The 14275-nt window shown below is 64.9% G+C and overlaps 2 protein-coding genes across 2 annotated transcripts; one reads left to right on the top strand and one right to left on the bottom strand.

Moving 5' to 3' along the window:
• Positions 1 to 6470: 6470 nt before the first annotated feature.
• Positions 6471 to 8257, top strand: GDF15 (growth differentiation factor 15). Its single transcript, XM_032203924.1, has 2 exons — positions 6471 to 6789; positions 7473 to 8257. The coding sequence occupies exons 1-2, from the start codon at positions 6471 to 6473 to the stop codon at positions 8255 to 8257; spliced, it is 1104 nt and encodes a 367-aa protein (XP_032059815.1).
• A 1747-nt stretch (positions 8258 to 10004) lies between these two features.
• LOC116499243 (leucine-rich repeat-containing protein 25-like) lies at positions 10005 to 11527 on the bottom strand. The gene is made up of 2 exons (XM_032203923.1): positions 10617 to 11527; positions 10005 to 10158 (listed from the first exon to the last, which is right to left on the bottom strand). The coding sequence occupies exons 1-2, from the start codon at positions 11525 to 11527 to the stop codon at positions 10044 to 10046; spliced, it is 1026 nt and encodes a 341-aa protein (XP_032059814.1). The 3' UTR covers positions 10005 to 10043.
• Positions 11528 to 14275: the final 2748 nt, after the last annotated feature.

Below are 14275 nucleotides of genomic sequence, written 5' to 3'. Positions count from 1 at the left end.
TGTGTAAGGCAAGAGCTTGGAGAGCTGAGTTTGGAGCCTCTGCCCATCACCTGCAGGAATCAGGGCAAGACTACCTGCTTTTCCACACCCCGTGGTGTTACATTAAACAAAAAATAACTCCTATTTCCTCGTTAGATGAGGTATCTGTATGGCCCAGTCCCCCCAGCAAATCTTCCTGGCTTCCTGCGAGCTGCTCACAAGGGGCATAAGTGCTGAGGTAATGGTAAAGCACGGGTAACGTGCTGGTGACCCCTGAATCTCTTTGGTCTTTTCCATATCTGCTAATGAAAAATGAAAATCTGGCTTTGTGCGCCCTTCGCTGTCCCCACGTGGGTCTCGGTGGCGATGGCAGCTGGGGAGGTTCCTGCTCCTTCTCTCGGGTGGTAGGGACTTTCTGCACCCTTGGGGGATGCAGGTGGGGTGAACCAGGCAGCAGAAGGCACAAAATCCAGCACAGGCTCTCGAGCAGCGTGGCATTGTGTGCCACAGTCCCTGGGATCGTGCCCTTTCCCCCGAGCTCTCTCCAAGAGCACCTCCTCGCCTCGCTGGGTCCCTCTGGTGCCATCGGGGTGACACAAGGTGCCTTCAGCAGAGAGCCCCGTGGCCACTGGTCCTGACTGGGAGCGAACTGGGGACGTGGGGAGAGCTGGTGCGGTGCCCGTGCCACCAGATGGTGCTGCCAGACAGCCGATGCTGGCCGGACAGACAGACAGACAGCGGGCAGGATTTGTCCCGGTGCTCGTTGCCAACGGCTGGGGCTGGAGCAGCCACCCCAGGGACGAGGTTTCCTTCGGCAGCCCCAGCTTGGGGGCTTCTGGTGGCCGTGATGGGAGGAGAGCTGGGCATCACCCGGCCCAGGAACGGCACCTGGCACCTGAAACAGCCAGGGGAGATTGCACCAGGCTCCTGACTCAGCCCTTGTGCCCGCAGCGGGCTGGGCAGCCCCATTGCTGCTGCTGCAGAGGGCAGGAGGCTGCCCCAGCGCTTGGATGGGGCTCGGGAGCACATCCACGAGGAGCTCCTGGCACAAAAGCCGCTCTGTGAGGTCTCGGCGTGCCCCCAGCCCTGTGGTTTGTGGCTGGAGAGGAGATCAAAAAGGAAAAACGTGCGGGTTTTGTTGGACCCCTGCTTTTTCCCTATGTTTTTGATGTCCAAGCTCAGTTTGGGCGCATTTATTTCCCAACCTGCCCCGACCAGCCCAACCCTCTGGTCCTCCTGCACAGCCAGGAACTGAACTATCCCTAAATTTATTCCCTTCCCAGTTGCTTTTATCCCCCTGGCAGCTGCCCGGCGCTGACAGGGTGCCGGGGAGGCCAAAGCCCTCCCTGGCCGTGAGCCGCAGCACGTGCAGCCGCGTGAGCTGGCGCTGATGAAATCATGCTGTAACTGCCTTTACAAGGTGATAAGCCTTTCCTGCAAGGTGCTGTTCCCGGGGTGATGTCACGCAGCCCTGTGCTGATGAGGCCGTTTTGAAACCTGAACTCTCTGCAGGGAGAGGTTCGGGCTCGTGCTGGACGCCGCGCGGCTCAACCCGGCGCATCCTCGGCTCGCGCTCCTGGGCTGCAAATCCCCGGGGAACCCCCTCGATGGGGTGGATCCCAATCGGTCTGAAACATTTGCTTTCTGTCTCACAACGTCCTCATCTCGCTGGGAGCCTGCTCTCTTTCTTTTCTTCCTCCCCTGCCCCAAATCCCTCTGAACTTACCCTAAATGAAGTGGGATTTTTGGGCAGCGCCCAGCTGGCTGCGCGCCCTCGGCGCATTTCCCCGGCGCGTGAATCGAAGCCAACAGGGTGCCCACCCTCCTCCTCTCCATCGTGCACCCAGGGGCTCCCCGGGGTGCAGGAATGGCTGCAATTTCCTGCCCCACGGGCACGGGACCGAAATTTTGGGGAGCAGCAGCAGGTCCCGTGGTGTGGCTCTCTCTGCCTCTCACCCCGATGGCTGCGCATGTGGGCGAGGGACGGGCACCGCAACGCCTGGCTCCAGGTTTCTGGGAGGTGGTCGAGGATTTAACCCCCCCACTCTGCTGTGTGCTTGGGTTTGCTTGGCCAGATCTCAGCTGAGCAGTGGCAAATCACGGAAAGCTTCTCTTGCCTGTAGGATTTCCATCTCCCCACCCAACGAGTTGTTCTCGATAGTCTATAACTTTATTTCTGGGGCTTTCTCAAAAAAAAAAAAATCCAAGCGCGGCCTAAATCCCCTTGTCCTTTGGTGTCCCCTCTCTGCTCAGGCAGCACAAATACTGCTGAATATTCCCGTGATCCTGCTGCAGTGCTGCGTTCCTGCACCAAGATGGGGTTGGGATCCTTCGATGACTTTGTGTTGGGGGTTCGGCTGTGACCAAAAGGGTGCTGGGCTCCCCAAAAGGATGCTGGGCTCCCCAAAAAGGTGCTGTGCTTCCTGGGGAGTTTTCATTCTCACAATTCATCCAAGCCGTGGATGAAGCCATCCAGGCTCGGTGCTGCAGGGTTTTGGGGAGCTCTCTGTGCTCTCCTTCCTGCACTGCCTCCTGAGCGCTCCTCTGGGACGTGTCCCGGTGCTGGGGACAGGACCAGGAGCTTCCCCCAGGCACACCCCAAGGTTGGTGGCTTGGGGACATCGGATGGGACATCGGAGGGGCACAGCACGGCCCCGCTTTGATGGGGAGAGGCTCCTGACATTAAAAATCTTCTCCCCAAAGCCTCTCCTCAAACACCACGCTGGGCTCAGCCGGGGTGAGCTGCCCCAAATGCCGGCGGTCCCAAATGCCACCAACCTTCGTGTCCCAAGGGGAAGCGTCCCTGCAACCCCAGAGCATCGCAGAGCGTGGACCCAAACCCTCGTGCCCCTGCCGTGCGAATCCGTCTGCCGGGGCCGGGCGGGATGCTTGCAGCACGCAGGAAACTTTCTTGTGCTGAGGCCGATGATGTAAGCAGGTGTTTGGGGCAGCAGCCGGGGATTTCCATTTTTGGCCATGGGATTTGAGTAATTTCCTGTATTGCACGGTCAAAGGGGTCTGGGAATCCGAGTTAATCTTTGACCACGAGTGCAGTCAAGTCAGAAAACTCTTTTCCAAGTGGAGCAGAAGCCTCGCTTTTTGGCAAATGCCGTGAACAGAACAAAAGGGGGGGACGCGAGCCCAGCAGCAGCAGCAGCAGCACAAAGGTGCTCGTTGCTCACCTGATCCGGCCTGGTTGGGTTTTGTTTAGAACTGGCTAAAGGTCGGCAAGATTTCCATTGTGCTTGTTCATTGTGACGCGGGGAAGGCACGAGAGCAGCACCGGCCATCCCCAGCCGCTGTGGCTGAGCTCTCCGTGCCCATTTCCTCACCTGGAATGAAACAGGAGCCTGAAACCTCCCCGCTGCGGGCTCGTGCATGATGCTCTTGGCCTCAAACACCTCCTGAGAAATCATTGCCCGGCTCGCTGCAGGGCTTTGCAGGAAACCACCCCCTCCAGCACCCGAATTTCCCACTTGGAGCATCTCCAGCAGGCTCCGAGCTCGGCTGCGACACCGGGACCCCGAGCCCGGCCCCTGCGAGGTTTTCAGCCCTCCAAGATTTTTGGCAGCAGGGGCTCAGCAGCGTGCGGGGCAGCTCGGTGCCTCTGCAGCCATCCCAACCCCTGCTGCCAAAAATCTTGGAGGGCTCCTCCCTGCCCGTCCCCGCAGCACCCCTCGGCTCAGCACCGGGCAGGACGGCGACGGCACCGGGTAGACGCGAGCGACGCTCAGGGTCCTGCTCCCTCTCCGAGCCCTTCTCCAGCTTCTCCAGCACTGCAGGGCCGGGGCTGGGCGGCGTCTGGTGGGGAAGTGGCAGCCGAAAGCGTTCCTCCTTGGGGCACTGGTTCTCAGCTCGCAGCGGGGCCGCTTCCTGCGGGGCCGCCGGGCTCAGGAGATGGCCCCCGCTGCGCTCGGGGCTGGACCGCATCCTGCCCAGAGGTGGGGACAGGAGGCAGGGAGGTTATTTACGTCCTGCTGGGCTCAGCAGCTCCCGCTTTGAACTTCTTGCTGGGCTTTTCGCCAGCCCGTTCCTCGCCGGCCTCCACGGGATGCTCCACCTGCTGCTTCAGTCGCCCAATCTCCCCGTTTCCACCCATGGTAAAGGTTGGATAAATCCAATATTAAAATAATTAATTAAAATACGGCTTGGCCGAAGGAGAGGGAAGGAGGAGAAGATGCTCCCTATGCTCACAGCCGAGGCTTTGTTCCAATAAAGCATCTCGCGGGCTGGTGAGGACACGCTGGGAAGTTTCCTAACGGGTCACTCGGCACCCACAGCCGCTGCAATTTAAGATAATTTTTATTGCTCTTGCCGGCCTGTAAATCTCCGACTTCACCGCCTGGCGCCTTTTGGGGAAAAAACATCCGGCTTCGGCCAACTTTGATGCTCCCCACATGCTGCCCCCCGTGCGTCAGCCGCGGAGGGGCCGGTGGCACGCGGCGCGCCCACGGCTCAGAAAATCGTTGCAAAAGCAGAACTGCAAAATTGTAGAATTTGCCGTGTCTTGCTCAACGGCAAGGCACGACGTGATGTTTTTTTTTTGGGGGGGGACATCTCGTTCTACACCCACACAGCTCAAAATTTGGAGGATTGCTCTGGGGGCTGCGCCGCGGAGCTGGAGATGCTCAGGGACGGCACGGTGGCGCGGTGCCTTGAGCAGCCACCGCTGGCCCCGCAGAGCTGCTCCATCTCAGCCTCCTTTGTGCCTGCCCCTGTGCCTGCGATGGGGACGGCAGCGGTGCCGTGCCACCCTGCGGGGCCCCAGGCCAGCACCCATGGGTGCTGAGCTCTCCGTAGGGCGCAGCGCTGGAGGAAAGGTGGCTCCAGCCGCGACGCCGCTGAGGTTTCCTCGGGAGCCGCGTGTGGGATCTGTTCCCAACCCAGAGGAACCAAAAGTGGGGCAGGAAGAGGCTCTGCTCAGGGAAAGGCAGCGTGGAGGCAGGTTTTTTTTTGGGGGGGGTCCCCGCCTGCTCCCCTTTATCCCCCCATCCAGAGCAGGGGTGGAGCGGGGAGATCCCCTGCACGTGACGCTGCTCGTGCTGATGAGCTGACGGTTTCACGTGGCTCCGGGTGAAAAGTTTCTTCTCCTTTTTGCCTCGAGCAAACCTCGAGAATCTGGGTGAAAAAGGCAGGAAGGATGCTTGAACCCGTGCTCCCGAGGAGGAGCTGGAGATAAACAGAGCTAAATCCCAGGCTCAGGGTAATCCCCCCGCGGGAGCAGTTAAGGACCGGGCGCTTGGCTCGGCTGCAGGAAATTCGGCCTCGTGTGCCCCAGGTCCCCAGGCACAGGAGGACAGCGAGGGGCTCGTCCCCCCGGGGCTGGGCTCGTGTCCCCCCTGTGCTTGTGGCTGAAGCATCCCTTTGGAGATGGGGTGGACGGCCCCGTGATGGCTCAGCCTCGTGTCTCGCCTCCGTTTTGGGGGCGATTGCCAGGTTCTGCCCCTCGCCGACCCCCCGGGGCTCAGCCCATCTCCCTGCCACCCCGATAAAAAGCTCGCACTGATCCCCACGGAGCTCCTCGTGCCACGAGAGCCCCACCGACGCGTCCCTGCGCCCTTCCCGGTGTCTCCACCGCCTCCTCCAAGCGAGGATCCCGTGGCTCCGGCTCTCCTTTGGGCTCGCCTGCGCTCGGGCAGCCCCGGCTGGACCCGTGCCACCGCGGCGTGCCCGGCACCTTCCCGGCTGCCCTCAGCAATGATGCAAACGCCGCCCGGGCTTACTTCAGGAGGGAACCGGAGCAGGGGCAGGGAAGTGCAGCAAAGCCGGGCTGCGGTGTCGTCAGCCGGGAACCTCCCGGCTTTGGCTTTTGGAGAAGTTCAAACACCGACCCGCTGCCTCCCGCCCGCACGTCTTGGCACGAGCCGGGCTTCCCAGCCGCCTCCCCCCCTGCTTTCCGCTTCCCCCTTTCTGCAGGGCAGAGAGAAGAGCTCGAAGAAAGGGGCCCCGACGGGCACCTTGAGCCGTGAGCGTGGCCAATTTGCCAGGGGAAAAGGAGGGAGATGAGGACGCGGGGCTGGACGTGATGCTGGCCGCGGCACCCGCCTGCCCGCACACCTCGGTGCTCCCCTGTCACCCCCTGTCACCGCAGGGACACCGCGTGCCACCTGCGAGGCCACCAGCTGTCCCCAACAGCCCCGAGCCCCCCGGTACGGCGAGGGGAACCCCTGCAGCTGCCCGCCACCAGCAGAGAGAGCGGGAGGTGGGAAACGAAGCGAGGCAGCAGGAAACATTCCTCGCCTCCCCGCCGCGAGCAGCCCCGGGCTTTGCGCTGCCCCGGCCGCGTGCTCGCCGCGGCGTCACCCACACGGGCAGCCCTGGGACGGGGAGGGAGAGGAGAGGAGGGGAGGGTGAGGGGGGGGAGGGCGGGCAAAGTCCCGCTCCTATAAAGCCAGGTCTGGTCCTCTTCATTCATTCTTCTGGCGGCATCGATAAGAGCCGCCCGCGGAGCCTTTGCGCAAGAGGTTTTGCAACTGGGGCCGCTCGGTGCGATGCTGCCGGGCGCGCTGCGGGGTCTGGGGGTCGCCGCCGTCTGCCTGCAGCTCCTGCTGCTCCTGGGGGGTGCGGAGCCGCGGCCCCACGGGTGGGACGAGGAGCGGCTGCAGGTGGAAAGCATCAAAAGGAGCATCCTGGAGCGGCTGGGGATGCCCGCGCCCCCCGCCCCGCGGCGCAGGCTGGACCAGGAGAGCATCAGGAGGGCGCAGCAGCACTACGAGCAGAAGGTGGCTGAGCTGATGGGGAACCGCAGCCGGGAGGAGGTGGCGGTGGCGGTGGCCGGGACCAGGAGGCTGCACAGCCTGACAGCCAGCCGTAAGTAGAGGTGGCCCCGTTGCCATCGGGAGACCCCCCCCGTGGGCTCTGGGTCTGTGCTGGGGTGACATGTCCTGCTGTGGGGTGACATGTCCTGCTATGGGGTGACATGTCCTGCTATGGGGTGACATGTCCTGTCATGGGGTGACATGTCCTGCCCCGTCCCTGAGCCGCGTCCCGCGCGCTGCCCCAGCATGTGCTAGGACATGATCGGGCATGAATCCGCTGCTGTCACCTTCCTCCTCCTCTTCCTCCTCCTTCTCCTCCTCCTCCTCCTCCCAGCCGCTTCCCCTGCTCGGGCCGGGGGAGGAGTGGCCGTTTCCAGCTCTTTGGCTGCAAAACGCAAAGATTGGTGAATTCCAGATAAAAGCGGGTTCTGTGGTGCCGCCCGGTCCCTCGCCTCCCGCTGCTCCCTGTGGCCGGGGCTTTAACCAAACCTGGGGGAATTGGGGGTTATATTCGGCTGCTGCTCGGGCTGGGGGTCCCCGCGTGTCCGGCACCCCCGGGGGTGGAGGCTGGGGATGGACCCTGCGGGGTCGGGATCCCGCGGGCTGCGGGCAATTCCCCGGAGGTGTCCGCGGGGCAGCTGCGTGGTTTGGCTGCCGGACAAGGAGCTGACCACAAGGCTTGACTCAGGGCTGGATTTCCAGCTCTTACATCAGCTCTCCTTCCTGTCCCCGCAGTGCGACACCGGACAGAGCCCTCCCAAGGAGAGCAGGACCCCTACGGGGACCAGGACCCCCATGGTGACCAGGACCCGCGGGGTCCCTACCGCTACCACCTCGTCGTGACCCGCACAGAGGCTTTCCACCGGCGCCTGCGGGTGGTGCAAGCAGAGCTGAAGCTCTTCAAGCAATCCCTGGGCTCAGGGCAGCCCCAAGTCAGCATCTACGCACCGGGGGGACCCGGGGGAGCCCCCCAGCTCCTGCAAACCCAAAAGCTCGACCCCGACACTCCAAGCGTGGACCTGACAGCGCCCGTCCGGCGCTGGGCTGCCGGTCCCGAGGCCAAGCTGCAGCTGGAGCTGGCCTTCACCACCAACATCTCGGTCTCGCCGGCGGGCTCAGGAGCCGAGACATCGGTGCTGGAGGTGGAAACCCTCGAGGCCAAGGTGCCGAGGGCCCGGAGAGCCCGCGGGCTGGACGAGGAGTGCAGGAAGAGCGAGGGCAAGTGCTGCCTCAAGTCGCTCAAGGTGTCCTTCCAGGACATCGGCTGGTCGGACTGGGTGATCGCCCCCAACAGCTACTACATGAGGTTCTGCGAAGGCTCCTGCCCGCACAACTACAAGCCGGCCAGCATGCACGCCCAGATCAAAGCCCGCATGCACTCCCTCTCCAAAGCCACCCCAGCGCCCTGCTGCGTGCCCGCCGCCTACGACCCCATGGTGCTGATGCACTACGACGGCGAGGGCAGGCTGGTCTCCACCGTCTTCGAGGACATGCTGGTCACCAAGTGCCACTGCGCCTGAAGTCCCCTCACCTCTGGCACGGACGGGGACCCCCTGGGTGGTGGCAGAGCCCCCCCAGAGCACCAGCGCACCCAAAAAGCAGACCCAGGGGACGAAACGTGCACGGAACGGCTCAGCCCCGTCCTGAGGACACGATCCCTCCTCCAGTCTCCAGCTGGGATCACTGCCACTCCACAGGCCACCGTAACTTATTCACCCTCTCCTCCCTTATTTAAAGCATTTTTTATTTTGGTAGCCGGGCTCTTCCCACCAGAGGCAGGACGGGCACGGCGGCGGGGCTGTCCCCAGGTGGCCGCAGCGCGCCCCGGTGCCCGTTTTCCTCTGGTTCCAGACTTATTTATACGCCTCTTATTTATTGCTAACTTATTGTATCACGCGGCGAGAGATGTTCTTGGGAGTTTGTTGGGTTTTTTTGTTTCTTTTGTATTTTGTATATTTCCATAAAACAGATCGCTGTAGCAATGGAAACCAATAAAGTGATGGGAACCAGGCTGCTGGTGGTGCTGAGCTCCCCGGGGCGCACGGGACCCGAGCCCTGCGGTGGTCCCCGTTGTGTCCCCCCACCCCCAGCACCCACGGCCATCCGGGAGGTGGCTTCTCACGGCTCTGCCTGTAAATCCTCTGGCTTTCCGGGGTCAGGCCAGCCCCATCCCTGCCCCGCGAGCCCAGCGGGTGAGTAATCCCTGGGCGATGGTCCCAGGGACCTTTGGTTTGTTTGTGGCCTTGAAACGGGTGCTGGGCGCAGCCTTGACCCCGGGGCCATCGGGCTGGGAAGCGGCTGCTGCCACTTCCAGGCTCCTGTGGCAACGGGACCGGGGGACGGGGGCATGGGATGGGGGGACCCCCACCCCGGGGATGTGGGCTTTGGGGGCATGGGCTTGAGGGACATGGGGTAGGGGTCCTCCACCCTCGGGATGTGGGGTTTGGAGGCCAGAGCTTGAAGGCTGTGGGATATGGGGACCACCACGATGGGGGCGTGGGGTTTGGGGACCAGGGTTTAAGGGATGAGGGGCATGGGGACGTGTCCTTGAGGGTCCTGGCACCTCCGCTGCAGGGACGCGGGCTCTGAGGGCTCTGGGGACCTTCCTGGGGACCTCACGTGGCTCTGTCAGGTTGAAGTTGACAGCCTGCAGACCAGGAGCTACGCGTGGGATTTGGGGCAGTTACAACATTTCATGCGTCACGGTGGAGCAACACCGAGACCCGCACAGGGCTGGGAGGGCACCTGGGTGCGCCATGGCCTCACGTCCCCCTTCCCCTCCAGCCACGTCCTGGGGTTTGTACCCTCGCAGCCATGGCCTTGGAGATCTTGCCCCAAAGCGGTGCCTTTCCTCTTCACCCCAAACTGACAGATTTGGCAGGAAAACAGCAAGGTCGATCCCATTTCCTGGGTGTCCCCAACCACCGGTGAGTCCCCACGTTCACGGCCACCCTGACACCCCAAAAGAGGAGCTGCACGCCATGGGTGCCCCACGGCACCCAGCCCTTACTGGGAACCCGATGCTCCCAGCAGGGTGCGGGGGGGACCCCCTGCACCCCTAACCCAGCCCTGGGGACCCCCGGGGACCCCACATCTGGTGGAGGCCACCCGTCGCCGTCCCCTCGGTGCAAAGCCCGGGGAGAAGCGGCCGCTTCCGCTCCCCATCCCAGGCAGGAAACGAGTGCAAAGCAGTTTTGCTTTAATTGCAAAAAAAAAAAAAAAAACTAACCCAAAACCCAACCCTCTGCTTCCCCATCACGGCCACCGGGCAGCTGTGACCCCCCCACCCCTGGAGTCCCCGTCCCCTCAATTGTCGGGGACGACGTAGACCTCCTCGTTGGGGGGCCCCGTGTTGGCGTAGATGGGGTGTTCCCCGGCGTCGCTCTCCATGAAATAGGTGTCGTCCGCGGGCACCTGCGGGCTGGGGGCACGGGGGGGTCACCGGGGGGGGGAAATGTCCCCCTCCTGTCCCACCCCGAGTGGCTCTGGGGGCTCAGCGGGGGTGAAAGAGAATGGGTTTGGCACCAAAAGTGCCCGGTCTTTGGGTTTGGTGGGGTGGGGTGGGGGGAGGTGGGGTGGGGTGGGATGAGGATGAGGATGGGATGAGGATGAGGTTGGGAATGGGATGGGGATTGGGATGGGGATGGGATGGGGATGGAGATGGGGATGAGATGGGGTGGGGTGGGATGAGGATGGGGATGGGATGGGATGGGAATGGGGATGGGGATTGGGATGGGGAATGAGAATTAGATGGGAATGGGGATGGGATTGGGACGGGATGGGGATGGGATGGGATGGGATGGGATGGGATGGGGACAGGACATCATTGCATAGGACTGCACGGGGGCTGGATGCCACATTCCCGTGCCGGGTGCTCACCTGTACTGCGCCTGCTGCCACCCCGGCGTCCCTCCGTGCGCGGGGGCCGTGCCGGTGCCCACGCAGGGGCTGATGAAGACGTTCTCATATTCGGGTGCCACGCTCACACCCGTAGCAGCGGTGGCGGTGGTGGCAGTGGGGCCGCTCTCACCCCCGTGGCTGATGTACCGGGGCTGCCCGTGGGCCACGGCGGACTCCTGCTTGCCCCATCCCGCGGTGGCGGCCGCCTTCCTCCTCCGGCGGCACACGGCGACGCCGACGGCCACCGCCACCAGCACGGCCACCACGGCGGCGGTGGCCCCGACAGCGGCGGCCACGACCTCCGAGCCTCCCGGGCACTCTCGCTCATAGAAACCGGAGACGTTGAAGGTGCCGTCGGGCGCGGTGCAGAGGCAGCTGAGGTTGGCGGCGCGGGCGCAGGCGGTCAGCACGCTGTGCACCGCGTCGCAGCGGCACGGCACGGTCAGGAGGCTCAGGCTGGGGTGGAAAGCGCTGCTGGGGACGGCGGGCAGGGGGTTGTCCTGCAGCTCAAGGCTCTGCAGGGCGGCCGCGGAGGCGAAGAAGCCGTCGGGCAGCTCCTGCAGCCGGTTGTGCCCCAGGAGGAGCCGCCGCAGGCTCTGCGCCCGCTGCAGGAAGGTGCCGGGGAGCCGCTGCAGCGCGTTGTGCGACAGGTCCAGCTCCTCCAGCGTGGCTTCCACGCGGGACGTGGGGCTCACGGAGCCGATGCCGTTGTGGGCCAGGAGCAGCCGGCGTTGCTGCCCGAAGATGCTCCAGTCCAGCTCTCCGCACCCCGTGGTGCTGTTGGAGAAATCCTCCTGCGTGGCCGACGCCGGGGAGAAGCAGGAGGCCGAGGTGGCCGCGGGGAGCAGCAGAAGCAGCAGCAGCAGCAGCGTGGCCGTGGGGTGCCCCATGGCCACCCCGCTGCGGGGAGACGGCTGTCAGCCACACCAACCCCCCCCCGGCCCCACTACCGGAGCCGCTTTCCCCCTTCCCAGTGCCAACCAGCGCAGCCCAGTTCAGCCGTGCCGCCCTTCCCGCGCCCTCTCCCCTCGGCGCCTCGCACCCGTGGGTGCTTTCGCCGTGTCCCCCCCGCACCCCTCGTCCCCGGAGCCCCACTCGCCTGCGGCTGGCTCTGTGCGGAAAGAGGAACAGGCGGGCCCTGCCGGCCCCGTGTCACCGCACCGGGGCGTAGCCGGGTCCGGGGGGGGTCACCAAAGCTGCCCCCACCTCGGGGACCAACCCCCAGCCTCCACGGCCGCGTGGGCACCCCACGGACCCCGGGACCCCAAGGCTCTGCCCGGCCAGGGGGGGTGCAGGAGGATGGTGGGGGGCGAGCGGGGTGCCAAGGGGTGCCAGCCCCAAAGGGGGGGGACAGGGAATGGGGATGGGGGGGTCCCAGTTTGGGTTTGGGGGTCCTGGGTGGGTCCCCACCCGTGTCATGGCTGCGTGGCGCAGCGTGGTGAATTGTGCCCGGCCGGGGTGGCGTGGGGGGGGCCACGGGTGACATCGGTGACAACGGTGACACCAAGAACTTTTTTTTTGGGGGGGGTCCAGGCTGGGGTCCCCCACACCGTGCCCCTTCCGGACACGAGGCTTTGGGGTCACATCAGGGCGGGGGGAGGTGGCCGTGGTGACCCCCCCCCCACAAGGGGGTCACAGCGGGGGACCCCTCCCCACCCTCACCCTCGGGGATTGGGGGTGTCCCGTGTCCCACGCGTGGACCCGGCCCCACATCGCCCCCCCCCGACCCCGGGGCCGCCCCCGCGTGTCCGTGGGGGTCCGTGGGAGGGTGGAGGGGGGGGCGGCCTCCTCCCGGCCCCGCACGGCCCCGCACGGGCTCCGTGTCCCGGCCACGGCCGCCCCCTGCCGGCTCCGCCGCGCACACGCGCGCACGGCCACGCACACGCGTGCACACGCACAGCACCGGGCTCGTGCACGCGCATCCCTCCCCGTGCACGCGCACACGAGCGTGCACCCCCCCCCCCACCCTCCCCTTCCCAGCCCCGTGCGCTCCCAGCACACGCGCGTGCACCCCCCCCACGCCCACGCGTGTCCGCGCTCCCGCACACGGCGCCTGCCTTAAGCTCCCCGCCAGCCCCCTCCCCTTTTATCCGTGTCCCCCCCACACCCACGAAGTTTTTGGGGTTCCCCCCCCGAAGTTTTTGGGGTCCCCCCCCCCGAAGTTTTTTGGGTTCACCCCCCCCACGAGGTTTTTGGGGACAGCACCCACGCGGTGTCCCCGCGGGGCCGGGCAGGATCCGGTCGCGGTGTCCCCCCCCCGTGCCCATCACCGTGGGGTCGGAGCCCCCCCCCAGCTCCCGGGGTGCGGAGGGGACACAAGGGGGTGCTGTGACACCGGGACAAGAGGACACGGGGGGGGGGCGGGTGGTGTCGCCGTGCCCCACGGGTGTCCGAGTGTCCCCCGTGGCCCCGTGCCCTCCCCCCCGTGTCCCTGTCCCTCCGTTGTTCCCCTAACTGCACTCATCCACCCACTCGTGTCCGTGTCCCCCCACTCGTGTCCGTGCCCCCCTTTGTCTCCATGCCCACCTTGTCTCCATGCCCCCCACTTGTGACCGTCACCCCCAATCGTGTCAGTGTCCCCCCTTTGTCTCGGTGTCCCCACTCGTGTCCATGTGCCCCCACTCGTGTCTGTGTCCCACCTCGTGCCCCTTTCCCCTATTCGTGACCGTGTCCCCCCACTCGTGTCCGTGTGGCCCCGTCTCCATGTCCCCACTCGTGTCCTTTTCCCCCCTCCACTTGTGTCTGTGCGCCCCCCACTCGTGTCCGTGTCCCCTTCTTTGTCTCGGTGCCCCCACTCGTGTCCACCACTCCCTTCCACTCGTGTCTGTGTCCCCCCTCGTGTCCCTCTCCCCCACTCGTGTCCATGTCCCCCTTTGTCTCCGTGTCCCCCTTGTCTCCATGACCCCCACTCGTGTCCGTGTCCCTCCTTTGTCTCTATGTCCCCACTCGTGTCCCTTTCCCCCACTCGTGTCCGTGACCCCCCCCTCGTGTCCGTGTCCCTCTTTGTCTCCGTGTCCCCACTCGTGTCCGTGTCCCTCTCCACTCATGTCCCTGTCTCCCCTTGTGCCCCTTTCCACCCCCTTATGTCCATGCCCCCCCTTTGTCTTGGTGTCCCCACTCGTGTCCCTTTCCCCCACTCATGTCCGTACCCCCCTTGTCTCCACGCCGCCCACTCGTGTCCGTGTCTCCCCACTCGTGTCTGTGCCCCCCCCCTTTGTCTCGGTGTCCCCTCTTGTGTCCCTTTCCCCCACTCGTGTCCATGTCCCCCCACTCGTGTCCGTGTCCCTCCTTTGTCTCGGTGTCCCCTCTCGTGCCCCTTTCCCCCACTCGTGTCCGTGTGGCCCCGTCTCCGTGTCCCCACTCGTGTCCTGTCCCCCACTCATGTCCGTGCCCCCCCACTCGTGTCTGTGTCCCATCTTTCTCTCGGTATCCCCACTCGTGTCCGCGTCCCACCTCGTGCCCCTTTCCCCCACCCATACCCGTGCCCCCCTTCTCTCCACACCGCCCACTCGTGTCCGTGCCCCCCCCCCGTGTCCCCACCCCCCCCCCAACCCATCGCCCCTTTAATCCCCCTCCCTCCCCTTTAACCCCGCCCCCTCTCCCCCTCCCCCCTCCTCCCCCCCACAGCAGCAGCAGCG

This window comes from Aythya fuligula, chromosome 26 (assembly GCF_009819795.1).
Source record: "Aythya fuligula isolate bAytFul2 chromosome 26, bAytFul2.pri, whole genome shotgun sequence".
NCBI classification, from domain to species: Eukaryota; Metazoa; Chordata; class Aves; order Anseriformes; family Anatidae; genus Aythya; species Aythya fuligula.
Note: the sequence above shows the minus strand (reverse complement) of the source record. Positions and strands in the feature narration are given on the sequence as shown.